General features: G+C 45.0%; 2 protein-coding genes across 3 annotated transcripts in view; both read right to left on the bottom strand.

Moving 5' to 3' along the window:
* Window positions 1–1,334: 1,334 nt before the first annotated feature.
* Window positions 1,335–8,110, bottom strand: APOF (apolipoprotein F). Its single transcript, XM_054978198.1, has 2 exons — window positions 8,024–8,110; window positions 1,335–2,802 (listed from the first exon to the last, which is right to left on the bottom strand). Exon 2 carries the CDS (start codon window positions 2,780–2,782, stop codon window positions 1,712–1,714), a length of 1,071 nt encoding a protein of 356 aa, XP_054834173.1. The 5' UTR covers window positions 2,783–2,802; window positions 8,024–8,110; the 3' UTR covers window positions 1,335–1,711.
* Window positions 8,111–10,344: 2,234 nt separating this feature from the next.
* The window catches only part of TIMELESS (timeless circadian regulator), a 71,108-nt gene continuing 62,560 nt past the window's right edge, over window positions 10,345–18,892 (bottom strand). For both annotated transcript variants that reach the window (XM_054977047.1, XM_054977046.1), the window contains 3 exons: window positions 15,791–15,839; window positions 13,932–14,002; window positions 10,345–11,415 (listed from right to left, as the gene is read on the bottom strand). In XM_054977047.1, the coding sequence (XP_054833022.1) occupies window positions 11,339–11,415; window positions 13,932–14,002; window positions 15,791–15,839 (197 nt within the window). In that variant the 3' untranslated portion in view covers window positions 10,345–11,338. The remainder of the gene's footprint in view (window positions 11,416–13,931; window positions 14,003–15,790; window positions 15,840–18,892) is intronic.

Here is an 18,892-nt window from a genome sequence, read left to right as displayed (position 1 = left end):
GTGCAATCCTTTATTTGGCAGAACAAAAGACCACAAATTAAACTGAAAGCATTGCAGGATACAAAGGAAAAAGCTGGTTTTGCCCTACCAGATTGGCTTCTATATTATAAGGCTTGTGCATTGACCTGGTTGAGAGACTGGATTACTTTGGAAAACGAAAGGCTTTTAAATTTGGAAGGACATGTTCTACTGATGGGCTGGCATGAATTTCTCTGGTATAAAAATGGGAATACCATAAATATTTTAAAAACTATTGAATAAGGAAGGCATTAGTTTCGGTCTGGGAAAAAGTAAGATATACCTTCTATGAGAAAATTCCTCTATGGGTGTCCCCAATAGAAGCATTTACACCCTAGATATGGAAACGTGGGGTTTGTGGTAGTCTTACCCAGATAAAGTTCTATTTAATACTGCTTTTGCTATAACAACATTTTACTTGTTAATTTAATGTAAGTTAATAACTCATAATATGGTTACAACGAGCTGTTTTAAATATCTGTCAAAGTTTGTTAATGTTATGTTTTCTGAGTTATATGTTGTAAACTAATTCATAATTAATAAAAAAGAAGAAGCATTTACACAACTTACATTGAAAAAGGAGGGGAAGGCCCCTACTTACAAGGAATTATTGAAACTAGGCAGTTTGTTAAAAAATTCAGAAGAAAGGGCAGACCTAGATATTGAACTCGGATGGTGGGGTCAGGCACAATTGGGATCTAGATATAAAAAAGATAAAGTAATGGGTTTCTATGAAAAAGATGAGAATATTGACGTGATAATGTGTGGTACTAATGTTAAAATGATAAAGAAAATATATGGTGTGCTTCTAAACATAAAACTACAGGGGGAAGAAGTTAAAGATACTATGATAAAATGGGCAGAGAATGTGGGGCATACAATTGAGTTAGAGCAATGGTCGCAAATGTGGAAGGGCAACTTAAGAATGACAAAATCGGCTTCTTTGAAAGAAAATGTATACAAAATGTTTTACAGGTGGCACTTAACTCCCATTAGGATTGCTAAAATGTCTTCAAATATGTCAAATAAATGTTGGAAATGTGAAAGTATGCCGGGTTCATATTTCCATATGTGGTGGACATGTAAAAAAGCAGTGGAGTTCTGGAAGATGGTCCACAGAATGATTCAACAGACACTTAAGATTTGCTCACCCTTGAAACCAGAACACTAAACCACATATTGGTTCCAGTTAATAAAAACCAAAAACACCTGATTTGCAATATAATTACAACAGCGAGGATTTTATACGTGGGACTCTGGAAAATGGCAGTTACCCCAACACAAGAAAACCTGATTGAAAAAATACTTGAGACAGCTGAAATGGACAAACTTTCGAGTTTATTGAAAGATGTTGATATTATAACACATAATGACATTTGGGAGCCATTGTATACCTGGATACAGAAGAGGATTGAAGAAACTTAGCTTATAGTCAAGATGAAGACCTTTATGGACAATCACTAAAAATAAATGGAAAAATAGAAAATAATAGCTGAGCCGCAGAACATAAAGAGGTATCTGTAATAAGAATTATGAGTTTGAAACATATTAGACTGAATGGTGCAATGTGTTAAATTTACAAATATATGATTTTTTCTTCCCTCTCCCTTCTATTCTGTATCCCTTATCTGTTATCAAAAAAATAAAAAGTAAAAAGTAAAAAAAAAAATAATAGAAAATAAGATAGAGCCAGCTAGATGACCAGACCAGAGTAGTTGGTGGGGGTAAGGGTAGGATCAAGCTCTTCCTGCTGATTGTAATGTCTGATAGTAGCTTTTACCGCAGGCTTTAGCCCTATAGAAATACCCAGCCCAGCAACACTACTGACTCCGCCTGTCAAAGATGCCAGTAAATCAAAGCCCAGGTCCATAGCACCTTCCAGAGCACGTTCCTTTGCCAGGTCTGAGCAGTTCTGAGTTGCGTAGTAGAGGCTGGTACCCAAGTTGTAATAGGTACTGGCCACAGGTATCCATTCCAAAACTGCATGTACGCGTTGTTCTCTCTCACTAAAACAGTGCTCCGGGGCAGAACGCAGGTTTCTTGCAACCTTGTGACACTGATGTAGCCAGGAACGGGCACCATAATGTGGGAGGAAGTAGCTGCCTTCTCGATCTACCACTTGGAAGAAACCAGTACCGTTGGAGGCCACACCGGCACAAGAGTTTCCCTGCTGGTGACAAGCTGTGGCAGCTGCCAGAAATCCTCTGTAGACACTGTTTACCCGGCCATGCAAGACGGACCCTTGAATGGGAGTCAGTCCCTTACAGCGCCGAGCTTGTGTACGCGCTAGCTGTTCCAGGTTAAACTGCAAGGCAGCACTGCTCCTGCTCTGACCAGAGGAATTAGCTGTTCCCAGAGACCTCGCCATCACAATCAGGAGGGCGTCAGTATCTGCATTTCCCAGCTCCCTGTAGAGATGCAGCACCAAGGTCTCTGCATGCTGAGCACAGCCTGCACCTTGCAAAGCAAGCGCCAGTGCGGCCTGAATGAAGGTCTGGGCCAGCAGAGGCTTGTTAGCAAAATTTTCGAGGGCACCAGGCATCAAGTCGTCACAGGAAACACCACTTTGAGGCAAGCGGGACTGGAAGGGCTTGGAGAGAATGGAACTAAGCAAAGTACTACCGGGAGCATGGGTGGAGACAGAGGGGGGACGGTTGGTTTTGGAAGTGCTCCCCATTGGGGTAGCCAGGGACAGTGAGTGCCCATCCAATCCACGAGGCAGCAGAAGACCCACGAGAAGAAAGGCAATTAGTGGCCCGTGCATGGTAGGAAGCTTCCTTGGCCCTGTTGAAAGAGAGATGTTAACAGAACAAGCTCTGGATCAGGTTTTTTGAGACAGCTGTAGTCTTTTCAACATGGAGCCCAGTTTACCTTCGAAAGCAGTTGGACCAACACCAAAGTAAAACAATCAAATAGTCCACTGAGAATTAAGGATAGGTCTGCCAGCTGTTATTCACAGTGAAGGCTAAGTAGAATCTACCTAGCACACTACCTACCCAGTGACATGGAGAGATCTCCTTCTTTCGGTGCTACACCTCTGAAGATGCCAGTCACAGCTGCTGGTGAAACGTCAGGAACTACAATGCCAAGACCACGGCCATACAGCCCGGAAAATCCACAACAACCATCGTTCTCCGGCCATGAAAGCCTTCGACAATATACCTAGCACGTGTTCCTCTTGCCTTTCCTCCAAGGAGTTCTGGGTAACGTGTGGTTCTGGCTGCCTTCAGTTCATTCCCTCAACACCCCCATAGGTGAGGCTGAGTGTCTGTGACTGGTTCAAGGAGGTGGCACTGGGAACCAGTCAGGTCCAGCCACTACCCCAAACTGGCTATCTGCTCCTCTTTGGCTTATATATACTTTCTCCCTCTCAGCCTGCATCCACATGGAGGTTTTTCTGCAAACCACAGTTCCAAACTACAGTTTTTATTTTATTTTTAGCACCCACACAATGCCATTCACTAACAAGAATGAGTGTTGTATAGTGGTTAGAGCATTCAACTAGGATCAGGGAGACCTCGGTCCAAATCTACACACCGCAATGGCAGCTTTTGGGGTGACCTTGTGACCTCTCTCTCAGCCAGGCTTGTTGAGAGAGTAAAATGGAAGAGAGGAAAATTATGTAAGTAGGTTTGGATCCCCATTAGGGGGGAAAGGCAGAATATAAACAAAGTAAACAAGCACAAATAACCGTCTGCTTTCCAGCCTTTCTCTGGTCCTCAGTACATTCTCTCTCAAACCTAGACATTTCCAGAAAAAAAGCTGTCCAAGTACGTTAGCAAGCCATTTTCCTTGCCTCCATCCTCAGAGCCCCAATTCCCTCAACCTGGCACGACTTGGAGAGCTTTTTCAGGTTTTGAGTTTTTTTGCCGCTGTGCTATAGCACAATTACATTACAATGCTCAATTGCCATTATCCTAATCACTTGCTTTTTGTAATGAAAGTTGAGAATTTAGAGAAGTTTCCTACCCTTTTCATTGCAGATCTCCAAAAGGAAAAGGTCTACAGACCTTTGTATTTTATAATTTTCTGCAAAGCATTTATTCCCTGACAAAGGAATATTATCATTATGTTTGAAAATTAGTGTGGTAGTTGAACTGTTGAATGTTTATTGTGTTATTTTAATATGAAATGTTAAGTGTATAAAGAATGGGGGGGAAACTAAAATAAAAAGTATTTAAAAAAATTGAAAGTGGGAATCCAAAGGAACGAGGAGACTGTGAGAAGAGATCATGACAACATTGTGTTACAGCAGAACATCCATTACCGAATGCCCTCCCCAAGGCCTGCAGTGACACAGGGGCGGCAGTAAGGGGGAATGGCAACAGACTGAGGGAAGCGCACAGGAACCTTGTGTGTGAGTACTCTGTTGCATCTGTGGCAGCAATGGCAGGGAAATGGAGAATCCTTGCCACGGGGATGCCACGTCAATGAGGTCTCTTAAACTACAGGAGCAGGTCTCTATTGAGAAACTGGAGTTAAATTCAAGCAAAAGGCAGGTTACATAAAACCAGGGCTTTTTTTCAGCTGGAACGCGGGGGAACGGAGTTCCGCAACCTCTTGAAAATGGTCACATGGCTGGTGGCCCCGCCCCCTGATCTCCAGACAGAGGGGAGTTGAGATTGCCCTCCGCGCCGCCAAGCAGTGCGGAGGGCAATCTCAACTCCCCTCTGTCTGGAGATCAGGGGGCGGGGCCACCAGCCATGTGACCATCTTCTCCGAGGGCAACCCACTGAGTTCCACCACCACTTTTTCCAGAAAAAAAGCCCTGCATAAAACATCTATTCAACATTGCTGGTAGGGTTGCCAACTCCAGTTTGGGAAATTCGTGCAGATTAGGGGCACTGTCTGTGGAGGGCAGAGTTGGGGAAGCGATACCATAGTGTTAGCCCTCCAAAACTGCCATTTGCTCTAGGGGGATTAATCTTTATAATCTGGGAAACAGTTGTAATTCTAAGATAACTCCAGGCCCCACTTTGAAGTTGGAAAACTTTACCGTTGGTGGTAATGGAAGAAGGAAGGAAGTTGGTTGGAACTAGCAGTGCCAGAGTTCAGAGGAGCTGCACATGGCCGAATCCACACTTCCTTTTTGTTTCCGCGCCTTTTTCGAAAGCGGTGCACTGTTCATGCAGATACTCACATGCTTTCCCATTCCATGTGTTCCCTGCCATCACCGCGCCACAGTTGCGCCTTCCTTCCAAACCACGTGATAGTAGCGGAAGTCCGTTATCTCCCCATTTTTTTTTTTTTTGCACAGTGCAGAAAGGTTGGTATACCAGTAAACCAACTGTAGTGAGCAGTGGTTTGCGTGGGAAAAGAAACGGTCACTGGAGCATGCACATGTCACACGGGGACCGTTTCCCTACTGTGTCCCACCATTTTTAAGAGTGCAAGGAGCCAAGCCGAGCAATCCTGTATTTCCCACAACGATCATCTCCAGTAAATGGCAGGTGCGGAAAACAAATATATTCCTGAAAGCTTAGGACGCAAATTTGCCTGCCATACCAACCAGCCAATTGTTAGAAAGTGGTCTGTGACGAGCAAAAAATGAGCCAATCAAAGATGAGAGGGAGGGTACACTGCCATTTCTTAAAAGTTAGAATATCGGTATACTGGAAAATTGACTTTTTTTAAAAAAAAAAGGGGAAGTGACGTGCGCCTTCAATTCTGACGGCGGAGGATGGAACTGCCCACTGTAACGCTTTACTCAGTGGCGTGTGGAGAAATGATTGCGCCATGAAGACGCACTGGAAGGGTGAATGTGATGATGCACAGCATGGTAGAGGAATGAACCTGATTGCCACGAGTGCGCAAGATAAGTGGATGGTGAGTGAGTGTGGATTTGGCCCAAGTGAGAGACCTGTGCGTCAAGGAAAAATGGAATTAACTCACCCGGTGTATTCCACAAAGGGATGGGCTTCTGTGGTTTCCCTGTTATTTCTATGACCGCATATATAGGGTGTAGCAGCAACAGGGTTTCTGCATGGCAGCTTTCCCCACATTTCCCCTGGTCCCCCAGTACTAGCTATCCCCACAGCACTGGTGGCTTTTCAGGGTTTTTAAAATCAACAATTGAATAGCATTATAGCATTATAACGCTATAACATTATATACGTCTATCAGCTTCCCTGAATTTCTGGCTTTCATTTTTAAAAGTTAAGTTTCCAGCCCCTTTTGTTTTGGAGATAAGGGGAAAGCATCTCTCTGTAACATAGGGGCTAGGTTTTTTTAAAACAAAAGCTAGGAATTCGGAGAACCTGACCGATTGTTATAACGTTGTAATGCTAAGTGAGACTCAATTGCTGGTTCAAAGCAACCAACACAAAAGCCCTCTGGTGGCAAATGGGAACGGCTGCCATGGGAGACTGTGGCAGGGAAAAGTGCGCAGATGTGGGCAGGACTGGGAAGATCTGCTACACTGGCTTTGCTGCGATGTTTCCCAAAACACTGTAGGGAAGCCTTTGGGGAGAAAATTGCAGGACAGAAAGGGAAAGACTGGGAAGTGCACAGAAGAAGGAAAAAGTAACCACTTCCACATAGCACAAAAGCTGAGGCAGACAAGCTGTGTGCAAATGACCCATACGATTTCCTAAAGGCATGTTTGCACCACCTCCCCACAACACAAAGAAGGCTGCTGCAATTCAGACAGGCGGCTTTTTTGTGCTTCACTTGATTGATTGAGGGGGAAAGCAAGATCCGGGCCCAACAGCACCTTAAAGACCAACTAGATTTCCAAGGTAGGAGCTTTTATGATTCCAGTTCCTTTTCCACTCCTTCCTATTTGATGAAGGGAGCATTGACTCTCGGAAGCTCATACCTTGGAAATCTAGTCGGCCTTTAAGGCGCTATGAGCCCCAGATCTTGCTCTTTGATTACAGACCAGCACGGCTACCCACTTGAAACTATCTTGAGGGGAAAGAGGCATGCACGAGCCAGCGGCACAAACAGAAAGGAGAAAGACCAGGGCTCTCCATACCTTAAAGGCAAATTATGGGCACACACAGCCCTCATCACTGCAGGGAGGGGATTTAACCCTTCATCCTCTGCTTGGTTTTACTAATCAAAACCAGCCCCCCCCCTTATTGTTACTAGGGAAGAGAGGGTTAAAGGGGGAGACAGGTTCTGAATCCGTCATTAAAGAGGAATTAACTTTCCTACAATGTTTCATTCAATGCTTGGGCAGACAACATGGGAAGGTCTGAATCTGTCCCAGAATAAGCCAGTGATGGTGCCTGTTGATGAACAGATCTGATGGCCAGGAATAGCTTCCTCCTGCCCCAATGCAGCAGTGCGGCCCCAGGGGCAAATCTGCTAGTCAGCCAGATTACAGCTCACTTTCAAACAGCAGCCTGGAGCCCTTTCTGCTAGGCTAGGTTACTCACAAAAAATTATTTTGAGGCGCTTTGCTAGTGTGAATTGTACATTCACAAAGAGGGGTAAAGAGATAGCATGTGGACAAATAGCGCCTAGTGCAAGGCCTAGATCTGGGAGTAGAAAGGGTGAGGGAAGAGAACCGAGTGAGAAGTGCTGAGAGATCTGTATCATATAACAAAGGTTGCGTGCTGTGTGGGTCAGAGTCCCACAGGGAGCTGACTGTGCTGTTCTAAGAAAATACGGTAAATAGGAAACCAGAAGTTTCAGATGAGGCACGATGCCTTTTTTCTGTTGCCAGTTCTTTGGGACCAAGTGAGGACCCCAGAATCCCCCCTGACCCCTTGTTACAGAGGCAGTTAAAATAGCCTAATCACCCAACAGCCTGTAAAATTGATTATACAAATACCTCTCTGAAGTCTAGCTGAACGTGTGTCTGCATTTGCTAGAAATATACCACACTAACTGTCAAGTGTTGTTTGGTAGGTGGTGAGCCAAACATGTGCGAGTGTCAGAGTGGGGTGGGGGCATTTTCTGCTCTACAACCCCCCCCCCCAAACACTTTGCCTATATCTGCAAGCGCTGCCCTTCCTCCCTTATCCCCTCCAGCCCCCTGTAGAAGAGGGCAGCTTACCTGCTCAGAGAGAAGGGGTAAACACATAAAGCTGCAGGATGAGAATTAAGAAGCTTTTCACTTGGTGCTTGTATATATTCCAGCTAGTCAAACCTTATCAGCAGACCCCATTGCAACATCCAGCTTCACTGGAAAATTCTGGCCTGGATTTTCATGCAACCTTTGCAAGGTTTCCAAAACCTTCTTTCTATAGTTTGTCCTCTATTTTTACTCAACAGCTAAGCTTGTCTAGGACTTCCTGAGAATCGTAAATCCTTTACAGTGAGACAGAACCAAGGTAGAAAAATAAAAAAGAACCATTAGAAACAAGGGAATCCGGAGATACTAAGCCATTGGGGAAAGCCTTTAGGGGGAAAATTATTCATGGCTATGGAGTAGGTTGTCCTCAATATGTTGATGGTGCTCAGCTCCGTATCTCTTTATCCCTATCGCCTGATGACATTGCAAAAGTCCTGAGCCACCGCCTTACAGCTATGGTTAAATGACTAAGAGCGAGCAAGTTGAAAGTGAATCCTGTCAAGACAGACGGTATGTTTGTTGGGAAGGATGTTTGTGCTTCACACTTTTGATTGGGTCCAATTGATACTTGGTGACTCAGGAGCCTAGGAGTTACACTGAATCCGGCTTTACTGCTAGAGAAATAAGTTGATGCAGCTGCAAAAAAAAACATTATTTCTGCTTTGCTTAGAAGATACCCTCCTGCCTTGATTTGGCTGGTCTGGCCACATGGATCCCTGACATGGTTATCTCATGGACTGCTTAAATGCATTCTGCACGCGACTGCCCTTAAAAACTCAGAAACTCCTTTTGGTACAGAACACCGCAGCCCAACCACTGTCAGGCATGCAGTGGAATGTGCAACATACCCATCCTGCAGACATTCCATTGGCAAAAGGATTAGTAATGTGGTATAATGGAACAGCTTTGGAAGTTGCTTCTATAAGGCATAGCTAAGAATATGTGCCCTTATCAAGTAGGATAGCTAGCTATTGTTAGATTATTTTGGTGGTAGAAAGTGCCACCAAGCTGCAGCCGACTTATGGCAAACCCATCGGGTTTTCAAGGCAAGAGACGTTCAAAGATGGCTTGCTATCGTCTAATTATGCAAAGCTGAATTGATTCTTAAAAGGGATTCCTTGCCTGTGACCTATTTATTTTGGGGTAAGGTATTTTTATGCAGGGCTTTTTTTCTGGGAAAAGAGGTGGTGGAACTCAGTGGGTTGCCCTTGGAGAAAACGGTCACATGGCTGGTGGCCCCGCCCCCTGATCTCCAGACAGAGCGGCGCGGAGGGCAATCTCAACTCCCCTCTGTCTGGAGATCAGGGGGCCATGTGACCACCAGCCATGTGACCATTTTCAAGAGGTTGCGGAACTCCGTTCCACTGCGTTCCTGCTGAAAAAAGTCTTGTTTTTATGGACTCATACAATTGCTCTCCTTTAATTATCTGTGTAGCAGTAGTGGATTTGCCACTGAGTTAGTCGATGTTAAAAATGCAAAAGTTATGCTGTAATAATGCATAAAACAGAAGCAAAGAGTCTCTAATAGTATCACTCGTGTACTGTACCCATAACGTTAACAAACCTAAAATACTGAGGTGTACCTCTTGCCAGAATTAAATGATTTGATACCGAAAAACTAACTAGATGCCTAGGATTTCAAAAGTGCACGCCTGTATCTGAATCAGGCCAGACCAGAGTTATCCGGAAGATGCTAAAGCACCAGAAATGGGGAATGGGCTATGAGATACAATGTGAAAGAATCCTGTCTCTAAAGCCTGTCCAAATCCCAGTGAACTATAGCAAGGACTAAGCTGATGCTCAAACCTGCCAATTTTAGGTTAAGCAAAACACGCTATTTATCTTAAGAGATTAAAAACATGATTGGATTAGGGTGGGTGGCTTATATAGAGAGAAGGTGAAGGAGGTCCTAAAAGTCAGTAGTATATATTGCACCCCTTCCTCCAAGCCTCAGTCTCTTTCTTCCAATGTGACTGGCTCTTCTGTAGGAAGGAAGCGCTACTTAAGCGAGTTGAAGGATTCAAACTTTGCTCAGTAGAGTAGTAGGATACATGCCAGTATTCTGCTCCTAACAGAACTAAGAAAATTCTTGAGCTCTTCACCCGTTACACAGATTTCCCCCCTTCCCCTCCCGGAATCCCTTGCTGTTTTGAGCAGTCACGCAGCACGAGATTTGTTTATCATTTCTGTATTTTACGGTGTTTTAAATTTATATTTTTATTGTTCTGAGCCACCCTGAGACTGTTTGCGGGGAGGGTGGGATATAATTCTAAATAAATAAATAAGGTAGGAATATCCTTCAAAACATTTTATTTCTTCAGAGTTGTTCCAAAGTTTCAAACATGTAAATATTAAAAAACATAAAAAACAAAACAAACTAGCAGGAATACTGCCTGACTAACACGAAGAAGGGGAGGGGGTCCCTGAACAGGCAAAAGTGGGAAGCCAGTGGGAGGCTCTCTGTTCTTCTCCAGCATTGCCCCCATCCAAGAGCAGTCCAGACAATGAAGTCAATAGCTGAAAAGGGACAGCAAAGAAACAGCTGGCAGCAGCTGGCAATGGAAGTATCTTGCCAGGGGATGGTTATCTCGGTGCAAAGGGAAGTGTGGGCAATGCTTCTTCCCCACTGAGCTGCAGCTCTTTGGTTGCCCCTTGCCATTTAGCTCTAACTCGGGACACTCAATGGGACTGTGCGGTTCCTGCTCCGGCATCCACATTCAGGGAAGGAGAAGTGGGGGACAGGATAAAATGTAAGTGGCAGAGACAGAAAGGTGTCTGCAAATATCGTAAGGCAAGCAAAGGGACAATGCCAAGAAGTCTTAGCCAGGCAGATCTACAAGTGAAGCCGTCTTAAGATGAAAAGAGCCGACATCCCTCAATTTTGGCCTAGGAACCCCATCTGCAAGGATCACTTTGCACAGACACTCAGTGTTGCCAGTACAGGGGTAGGTTACAAATGGTCAATCTACAAACATAGAACAGTTCAAATCGAGAGACAGCGCTAGATTCACCAGCACAGCATGAGAATAAGCCCAATTCGTATTTTCACGCGTTCTTCTGCCATCCATTTTCAAGCTACTAGGTCCATCCGTCCTCCTCATCCAGAGTCCAATTGCTCTGCATCCCCTCTCAAAATCTTGCCCCCCTCCCAAAGGAGTTTTGTGGGCGGAAAATGTAGGGAATCCGACAACTGCTGATGGTCTGGTCCAGTTAAGGCTTCACCGCCTGAGGCGACGGCTGCAGCTGGAGTTGTATCGGAGCAACTGACTTTCTGGCACCAGGAAAAGCCCTGCCCCATCAGTCTTCCTCGTCTTCCTCAATTCGTAGGCACTTCCTCTTGCCAGCAGGACGTGGGCCATCCTCCTCACTGGAATCTGTAGGGCCAAACAGAAATAAAAATGCCCCTTACGCCAAAGGGTGCAGAGAGCACTTGGCACAGGTAACTAAACTGGGAACACGTGCTGTCGCTATCACCCGTTCCAAGGTTGCAGCCACAAGGGACTGGAAGTTATTTAAACAAACATAAAAAATAGGAAACTTTCAGGTCTAGGGAAAATCTGGAGGTTAGGAGAGAATGTGAAACTGGACAGGCAAACTAGCATTGTGGTCCATCCCTGCCTCTTTATTTTATAAACCATAACGAAGCTTTCTTTCTATAACAGACATCATTTGTTCATTCAATTTCCCCCTGAGAATCCTTTCTAAACCATTGAAATGTCATTTTTAAACCACTGCATTCCAGAATTTCCAAGATGTTTCTTTTTACAAACCTGAATTGTGCTGATTGTTTTACTTAAAATGCAATTACAACGCCAAAAGACTGGCAAAGCAAGTTTTTCTCTGACATCTGCCTCTCCCCTTTGATAGCTGTTTCCGGTTTGTTTTGCCAGAGACTGGCATTTGTGGGTCAGCCATGAATTAGTCAGTTTTTATTCCAGGAAGGAAAGGAGGAAACTTTCATTGCTCTTTACATCCAAAGCAGATGCTTATTAACCTTTATCTTCTACACGGCACAATGGTGCAGTAACAACTCCTCTTTAAAAAGCAACTGCATTTTCTGCAAAGAGCAGCTGACATCCCTTTTTCATGCCTTTGCAGAGAACAGGGATGTATGAAGGTGCAGTTCAGGAATACTGCAGCCACACTGGAGATCCAAATGATTTACCTGCAAGATAAAAGTTGCTTTGAAACAAACGTACAAGGAAGATGCTAAAGCGGCAGTTGCAGGGAGATCTGGGGCCTCTGCTAAATGGGACTTATTTTTGAGTGCAGCAGGATCTTACCTGTGAATTCTTATGGCGAATACAGTGCTATGTTGCCCTCACCTGGATAGCCCAGGCAAGCCTGATCTCGTTTGATCTCAGAAGCTAAGCAGGGTTTGGCTTGGGTTAGTAATTGGATGGGAGACCTCCAGTGAAGACCAGGGCTGCAGAGGCGGGCAAGGGCAAGCCACCTCTGTTAGTCTCCTGCCTTGAAAACCCCACTAGAGGTCGCCATAAGTCAGCTGTGACTTGACGGCACTCTCCCCCACCACACAGTGCTCTGTTACATATTTAGAGTATTTTAAGCCCTCTTTCCTCCCAAGGAGCACAGGGTGGCCTTTGTAGTTCTGCCTCCATTTCCACGCCCCCCCCCCCCCACAACATTCACGTGAGAGTGACTGGCCAAAAGTCACCCAGGGCCAAAACGGATGGGACACGGATGCCATTTTAAAGTCTAAAGTGGTCAATTTAAAAATGCTGCAAGGGCCCAATCCTGACTGGGTCTGCAGAGTGGAGAGGTAAGATTATTTTGTCCCCCACATCCCCCAAACCCTTTCAGGTGCTGACATGGCTGCAAGGGTGGGGAAACAAGTTGCAACTTTTGGCACTTGAAAAGGTATACTGTGGGGGTGGGGGATGGACGCACTGAGTCCACTGTGCTGCAGGCCCGATCAGGATTGGACCCTTGCAGCATTTTAAAACCTTTTAAACAGTGGCAGTGGACACAAGGATGCTGTCGTGCCTCGTTTCGCCTCCAGTAATTTTCACGATGCCCAGATTAGCCCGATCGTAACGTATACTGAAAGCTAAGCAGGGTCAGCCTTGGTTAGTAACTGGAAGGGAAACATCCAAAGAAGTCCAGTGTTATTGTGCAGAGGCAGATAGTGGCAAACAGCGTCTTGCCTGGAACACTCCAGCAGGGGGTGCCGTAAGTTGGCTACAACTTGATGGCACTTTCCACCACTGACAAGCGGGGACTCGAACCTGGGTCTCTTCCCGTCTTAGCTCTAAGCACTGCCAGACCCTGGCTCACGTGTTGTACAGCCTGCTGCTGCTTGAATTCAGCTTCCAGGTGACTGCAGAAAAGCGATGCCGCAGCAGCAGCACAGAAAGATCTCAGCACAGAAGCAACCTTGGATGTCCTAGGCTGGAATTTCTCAAAATAGATGATAGTTTATGACACACTTTTTCCTGAATCAAAACCGGAGACACTTGGCGGTTGAAAGGGTTAACAGCACTTCACACTCGACAAGAGCCCAAGTCTTTTGATTCTTGGCATGCCTCCTGATAGGGAGGAAGCAAGTGACTCTTGCAAAGAAATAACAAGAAGCCTTCAACTGAAAACCCGTAATACTACTGGCATGATGCAGAGATGCAGTAGAATTCTCTAGAGGAGGCTGGCCAGAACGAAGCAAGGCCAGACAGAAAAGCCCATGCAGGGGTATGCCACGGAGCCTGCTTCAGGGTAAAAGTACACACATGAACCACAGGCGCTTAGTTTCTCTCTCACAGCATACTAGCTGTTCTTTCAAGGCACACTAATGTGTCCCGGCACACCACTGCAGCTGCCCCCTCCCCAAACACACGCAAGAGACAAGCATCTGCAGGGCTCCAGAAAGTACAGATACCTCGGCTGTCGCTCTCATCCTCATCGTTGCTGATCAGACGGGCCCTCTTGGGTCCCAGTGTGGGCTCCTCCCTGAAAAGAAGGGTGGCAAGGTAAGAGTATTGGGGATATTTTCACCACTTGTGAACACCAAACATATAGACGGAAGTGAGCCATCTTGACACAGTGCTTAGAGAGTCGGGTTGGGATCTGGGACAACCAGGTTTGAATCCCTGCTTTAGTGTGGAAGGTCGCTGGGTGACATTCAGCCCGTCACAATCTCTCAGCCTATCCTATGTTGCAAGGTTGTGACTGTGAGGATAAAACAGAGGAGGAGGGAATGATGAGATGATCACCACTTTGGGTCCCCGTTCCAGACCAAAGCAGGACATAATTTTTTTTTAAAGAGCCTGGAGACAGGCTGAAGGCAAGAACGCTTGTCGGAAACTGCAGCTTCTAACCCTTATTGCTTCAGACTGATTCTTTTTTTGCCTAAACCCCCAATTGCTCAAACCAAGAGCTCTGATTTTCTCGTCTTCCTCCATTCCCAGAACAAACGAATGTTTATATAAAGGTATAACTTCTGAAAAGAATAGAGATATGCATTGAAAAAGCAAAAAATCTGGAATATTAATATTTCCTTTGAAACTAGTCTTTGTTTTATCCCAAGCAATTTTTTAATCATCCCACCTCCCCACAAGTCCTGGTGCATAGCTATCGTGTGATATTAATGAACTTTATTATTAATTTCCTCCAACAAGCTTAGGCTGACAGGTGCAGCCCTCCCACCCATCCTCAGGCGAGCCCTGCCGGATCAGACCAGCAGTCCACCGAGCCAACAAACGGGGCAGAGAGACCAGATGCCGTTTCCTAGCACCGGAATGCAGAGGTCTGCAGCCTGTATGACTATGGAGGTGCCCTTTAGTCATGACTACTGCTGGAGCTATGCTCCATGAATCTGGCTAATTAAAGCCATCTATCTTCACGGCCACGACATCAACTGGCAGCGAATTCCGCTTAATTTCTCATTTAGTATTTTTTACTAATTCGAGTAATTTTGCCTCCCTGAACCTGTTGCCTATCTACTTCAGCGGGTGTCTACCCCTGCCCCCTCAAGTTCTGGTAGTATGAGAAAGGGTAAGAAAAGCTCTCTGCTTAGTTTCTCCACTCTATGATTTTATAGTCTTCTATCATGCCCCTCTTTAGCTGATGCTTCTAAGCTCCAGACTCCTTAATTTCCTTCTCACCACAACCCTGAGAGGTTAAGAGACAACAAGTGCCTCAGGATCACCTGCTGAGATTTATGGCAGAGTGGGGTTTGAACCCGATTCATTCTAATCTTAATCAGGCAACAGTCACACAAGCTCTCCGTGATATACTGGCTCGTACTGCGGGGCAAGAGCATACGACAAGCCAATCAGACTGCAGACGTATGAAAAGCCACAGTGACACATCAGTGGGATTCCAGCATTGTCAACTAGTTGCTAACTGAATGCAGCTATGCCTGGCGGCGGCAGCTTCTACTACTGGTGTTTTGCTCCTGCTCACCCTACGGCAGCTTTTGACTGATAGACACAGTAAGAGATAAGTCACAGACAGTCCCTGTGCTTCCATCTATGACTCAGCCGTGTAATCTTGAAGACTTTCAAGACTTTTCAAAAAGGAATATTCCAACAATGAAAACAAAATTCTTAAAGGTGTGTGTGTTGTATTTCAGGAAAAGCAAAGACAAGTCCAGACACACATTTGCTGCCAGCTACTACAGTCTCCTTCTGCCACTGCTCTCAGCGTTCCCCAATCAGTCTGTGGCTTCCCCCCAGCTTCAACTCCACCCCCCACCCCACCCCCCACCCCCTTACGCATGCAATCCTTCACTCTCACTTTTCTGGAATGGGGCTCCTTAGCTCCTGTGTGTCAAGAACTTCTTCTTCTGAAACGAAAAGGAGAGAGTACATTCACTGAAGATCCAGAGGAGTTAGCTGTGTTAGTCTGCAGTTGCAAAATAGTAAGAAGTCCAGTAGCACCTTTAAGATTAACCAGCTTTATTGAAGCATAAGCTTTCAAGAACCACAGCTCTCTTTGTCTGACAATGCATCTGACTCTCTGATTCTCGAAAGCTTATGCCTCAATAAAGCTGGTTAGTCTGAAAGGTGCTACTGGACTTGTTACTATCATTCACTGAAGGATGGTTTGCCCAGAACTACAGTGCCATAAAGTGGAGGAAAACAGATGCCTGGATGTAATAATTTAGCCCAGCATTCCACACTAATTCAAATACAGAGATCTCTACCAAAAAAAAAAATGTTAGAGCATCCCAAACCTGCAAGTCTTCCAAGCAGATAACCACAGAGATGAGTAAGCGTGAATATTTTTTCCTCCTTATGCTTGTACATCAACATGCATCAGTCACCAGGCACAGCAATGCCAGCGGAGTCAACAACACCCACGGGCTTTATTCACTCACTGCAGAATTGCGGCCAGCACATCTCAGGAAATGTTGAGTCATCTGTACCCCAAGGAGGCCCCCCAAAAAACACTTTCTACTGAAGGGATCGGCTCAGGCTGGGTTAAGTCACTGATCCAGAATTCAGCGACATCACATCACGGCTCCTCCATCCACAGACAGTGCAAAAGTACGTTTCCGGGCAATTTGACAAGAGGCAGTGCAACAGTTGTGGCCTGTAGGGTGATCGACAGCTCCCCTGCTTTGTTATGCTAAGCCGGCAGCTAAAACAGCAGATTTCTCAAGCCCCCTTCCCTGGGGGGTGAGACATCAGAACACCACATATGCCGAAGGGCAGAGTATGGATTGGCAGGTGATAAATCTGACAATTGTAGAATATGCGATCTGCATGTCCTTCTGTCAGGCATGGAGGAACCCTCCCCTCCCCACGTCAATCCAAACGAGGAAACATAACCTAATTTTAGAAGCCAGTAACCAATTCCACAAATTCACATGTGTGACAAGAAACGAAACTTAGTAATAAATGCTTGTGCCAACTTTGAGGGCATGCCCTCAAGATAATGCTTTTGAACGGCACACTATCAGCCAAGGTTTGTACAACTGTAATCAGGTCATTAAACTGATTAATCCCCACATTCTGAAGGCATTATTTTGGGCTCGATTTTGCAATGAGTAAAGTGTATATGCTTGCATGTTAGTATTTATCTGATTCTGATGGTCATTCCCCCTCTCTACGACCACTCTTCATGCTGGATGCACAGCTGCAAAAATTAACCCAAATCTTGTGTTACACAAACAGGGCAGCACCCATGTTACTGCTGTGCATTATAACCTGCCAGCGTGGCAGCAGCACGTGCAGGTACTAAGGGCAGAGCATCAGAACCTGCCTGACGAATTGGCTTACGTTTGAGCTCTGAAGCCACTTGGTTTTCTTGCTTTGGGGTTCAAACAACCCTAAAGGGCTTGAAAATCAGCAGGATCTAATTTGTACACATGAGTGGCATGTATGTGCTCACACGCATCCTGAAAATGGCTACTGTGCCTCTGCAAGCATTCTTCAGCCACTGGCTGATTTGCTGTGATGCCATGGATGGTTCACCAAAACTCCAGTGTTAAAGGAACACGGTTTCAGGTGGGTAGCTAGCTGGGTTGGTCTGCAGTAGATGAGCAAGGCTGGAGCCCAGTAGCACTTTAGAGACCCATTAAGATTTTCTGTGATACAAGTTTTTGAGAGTCAAGCTCCCTTAGTCAGATACAAGTAGGAATGGAGTTCTGAGTTTTTATCCCAGTTAGAAGCAGGAGTGGTGTTGAAAAGAAGATAGGATGTAGTGGTACAATGTGGAACATAATTGGCTTGATTGGAGCAGAGGAAGAAATGCAGAAAATAAACATCTGTATGTCCCTCCTTAGCTCGGGGGGGGGGGGGGGTTCCACTGTTTTGAATTTGTGAATGAACTCATAGATCCAGAGGAGTTAGCCGTGTTAGTCTGTAGTAGCAAAATCAAAAAGAGTCCAGTAGCACCTTTAAAACTAACCAATTTTATTATAGCATAATTGATTCTCGAAAACTTGATTCTCGAAAGCTTATGCTATAATAAAATTGGTTAGTCTTAAAGGTGCTACTGGACTCTTTTTGAATGAACTCAATTTTAGTAATCTTGTGTTATAATTTTCCTTTCATGTTTCTCTGTTTGAGAACAGCCACTCTTAGGTCAGCAACAGCATGTCCTGCAAGATTGAAGCGTTGTCCCATTAGTTTATGATTTTTGTCAGATTTATGTCCATTTATTTTTTTGCACAGGGGCATACCTGTTTGTCTCATGCAGAGTGGAAGGGCCTTGTGGCACTTGATAGCATATATAATGTTGGAAGACGAACCTGTGAACGGACCTGAGAGCTTATCTTACTTCTTTGCAACACCCTCCCACCTTCTAACTGGGATAAAAAGACTCAGATCCCCATTCCTATCTGATAAAGGTACCTTGATCCTCAAAAGCTTATGCTTTGGCAACTCTTTGTTGATCTTAAGGTGCTACTGGACTCGTATAATGGTATGAAAAAGGTCCAGTGATATAATTTTGACAAACCAAGGTCTAAGTGTAGCAAAAGGCCACTCTGAGCAGAAGCAAACCAGCAAGCAGAATGTCTAGAAAACAAGGGACTGTGGGCTGAAGAAGAAAGGTAATAATAAAATCAAAGTTTAATATGGTATACTAGAATATCTCACTACTAAGATGGCAAAGACAGAAGGTTTAGTCATTAATTTAAACCAATAAAGGATGACAGTGATCCATAAGCGTGTTTTTAACGGCACAAAAGGGAACTTGCAGAATATGCCTTAAAAACTTTGATTGTACTTTTTCTAGAGACTGCCAATAAGACTGATATGGTGTTATACTCAATGGTGCTCCATAAAGTAATTGGGCGTGAGACTTGGCCTTAAAAATCCTAACCGCTGCTGCTACATTCCAGCCCCCGGAAGAACAGTAATATTTCTCAACTGCACCTGTGCTTTCGGA

This window comes from Eublepharis macularius, chromosome 4 (genome assembly GCF_028583425.1).
Source record: "Eublepharis macularius isolate TG4126 chromosome 4, MPM_Emac_v1.0, whole genome shotgun sequence".
Taxonomy (NCBI): Eukaryota; Metazoa; Chordata; class Lepidosauria; order Squamata; family Eublepharidae; genus Eublepharis; species Eublepharis macularius.
This window is presented reverse-complemented; position numbering and strand designations above follow the sequence as displayed.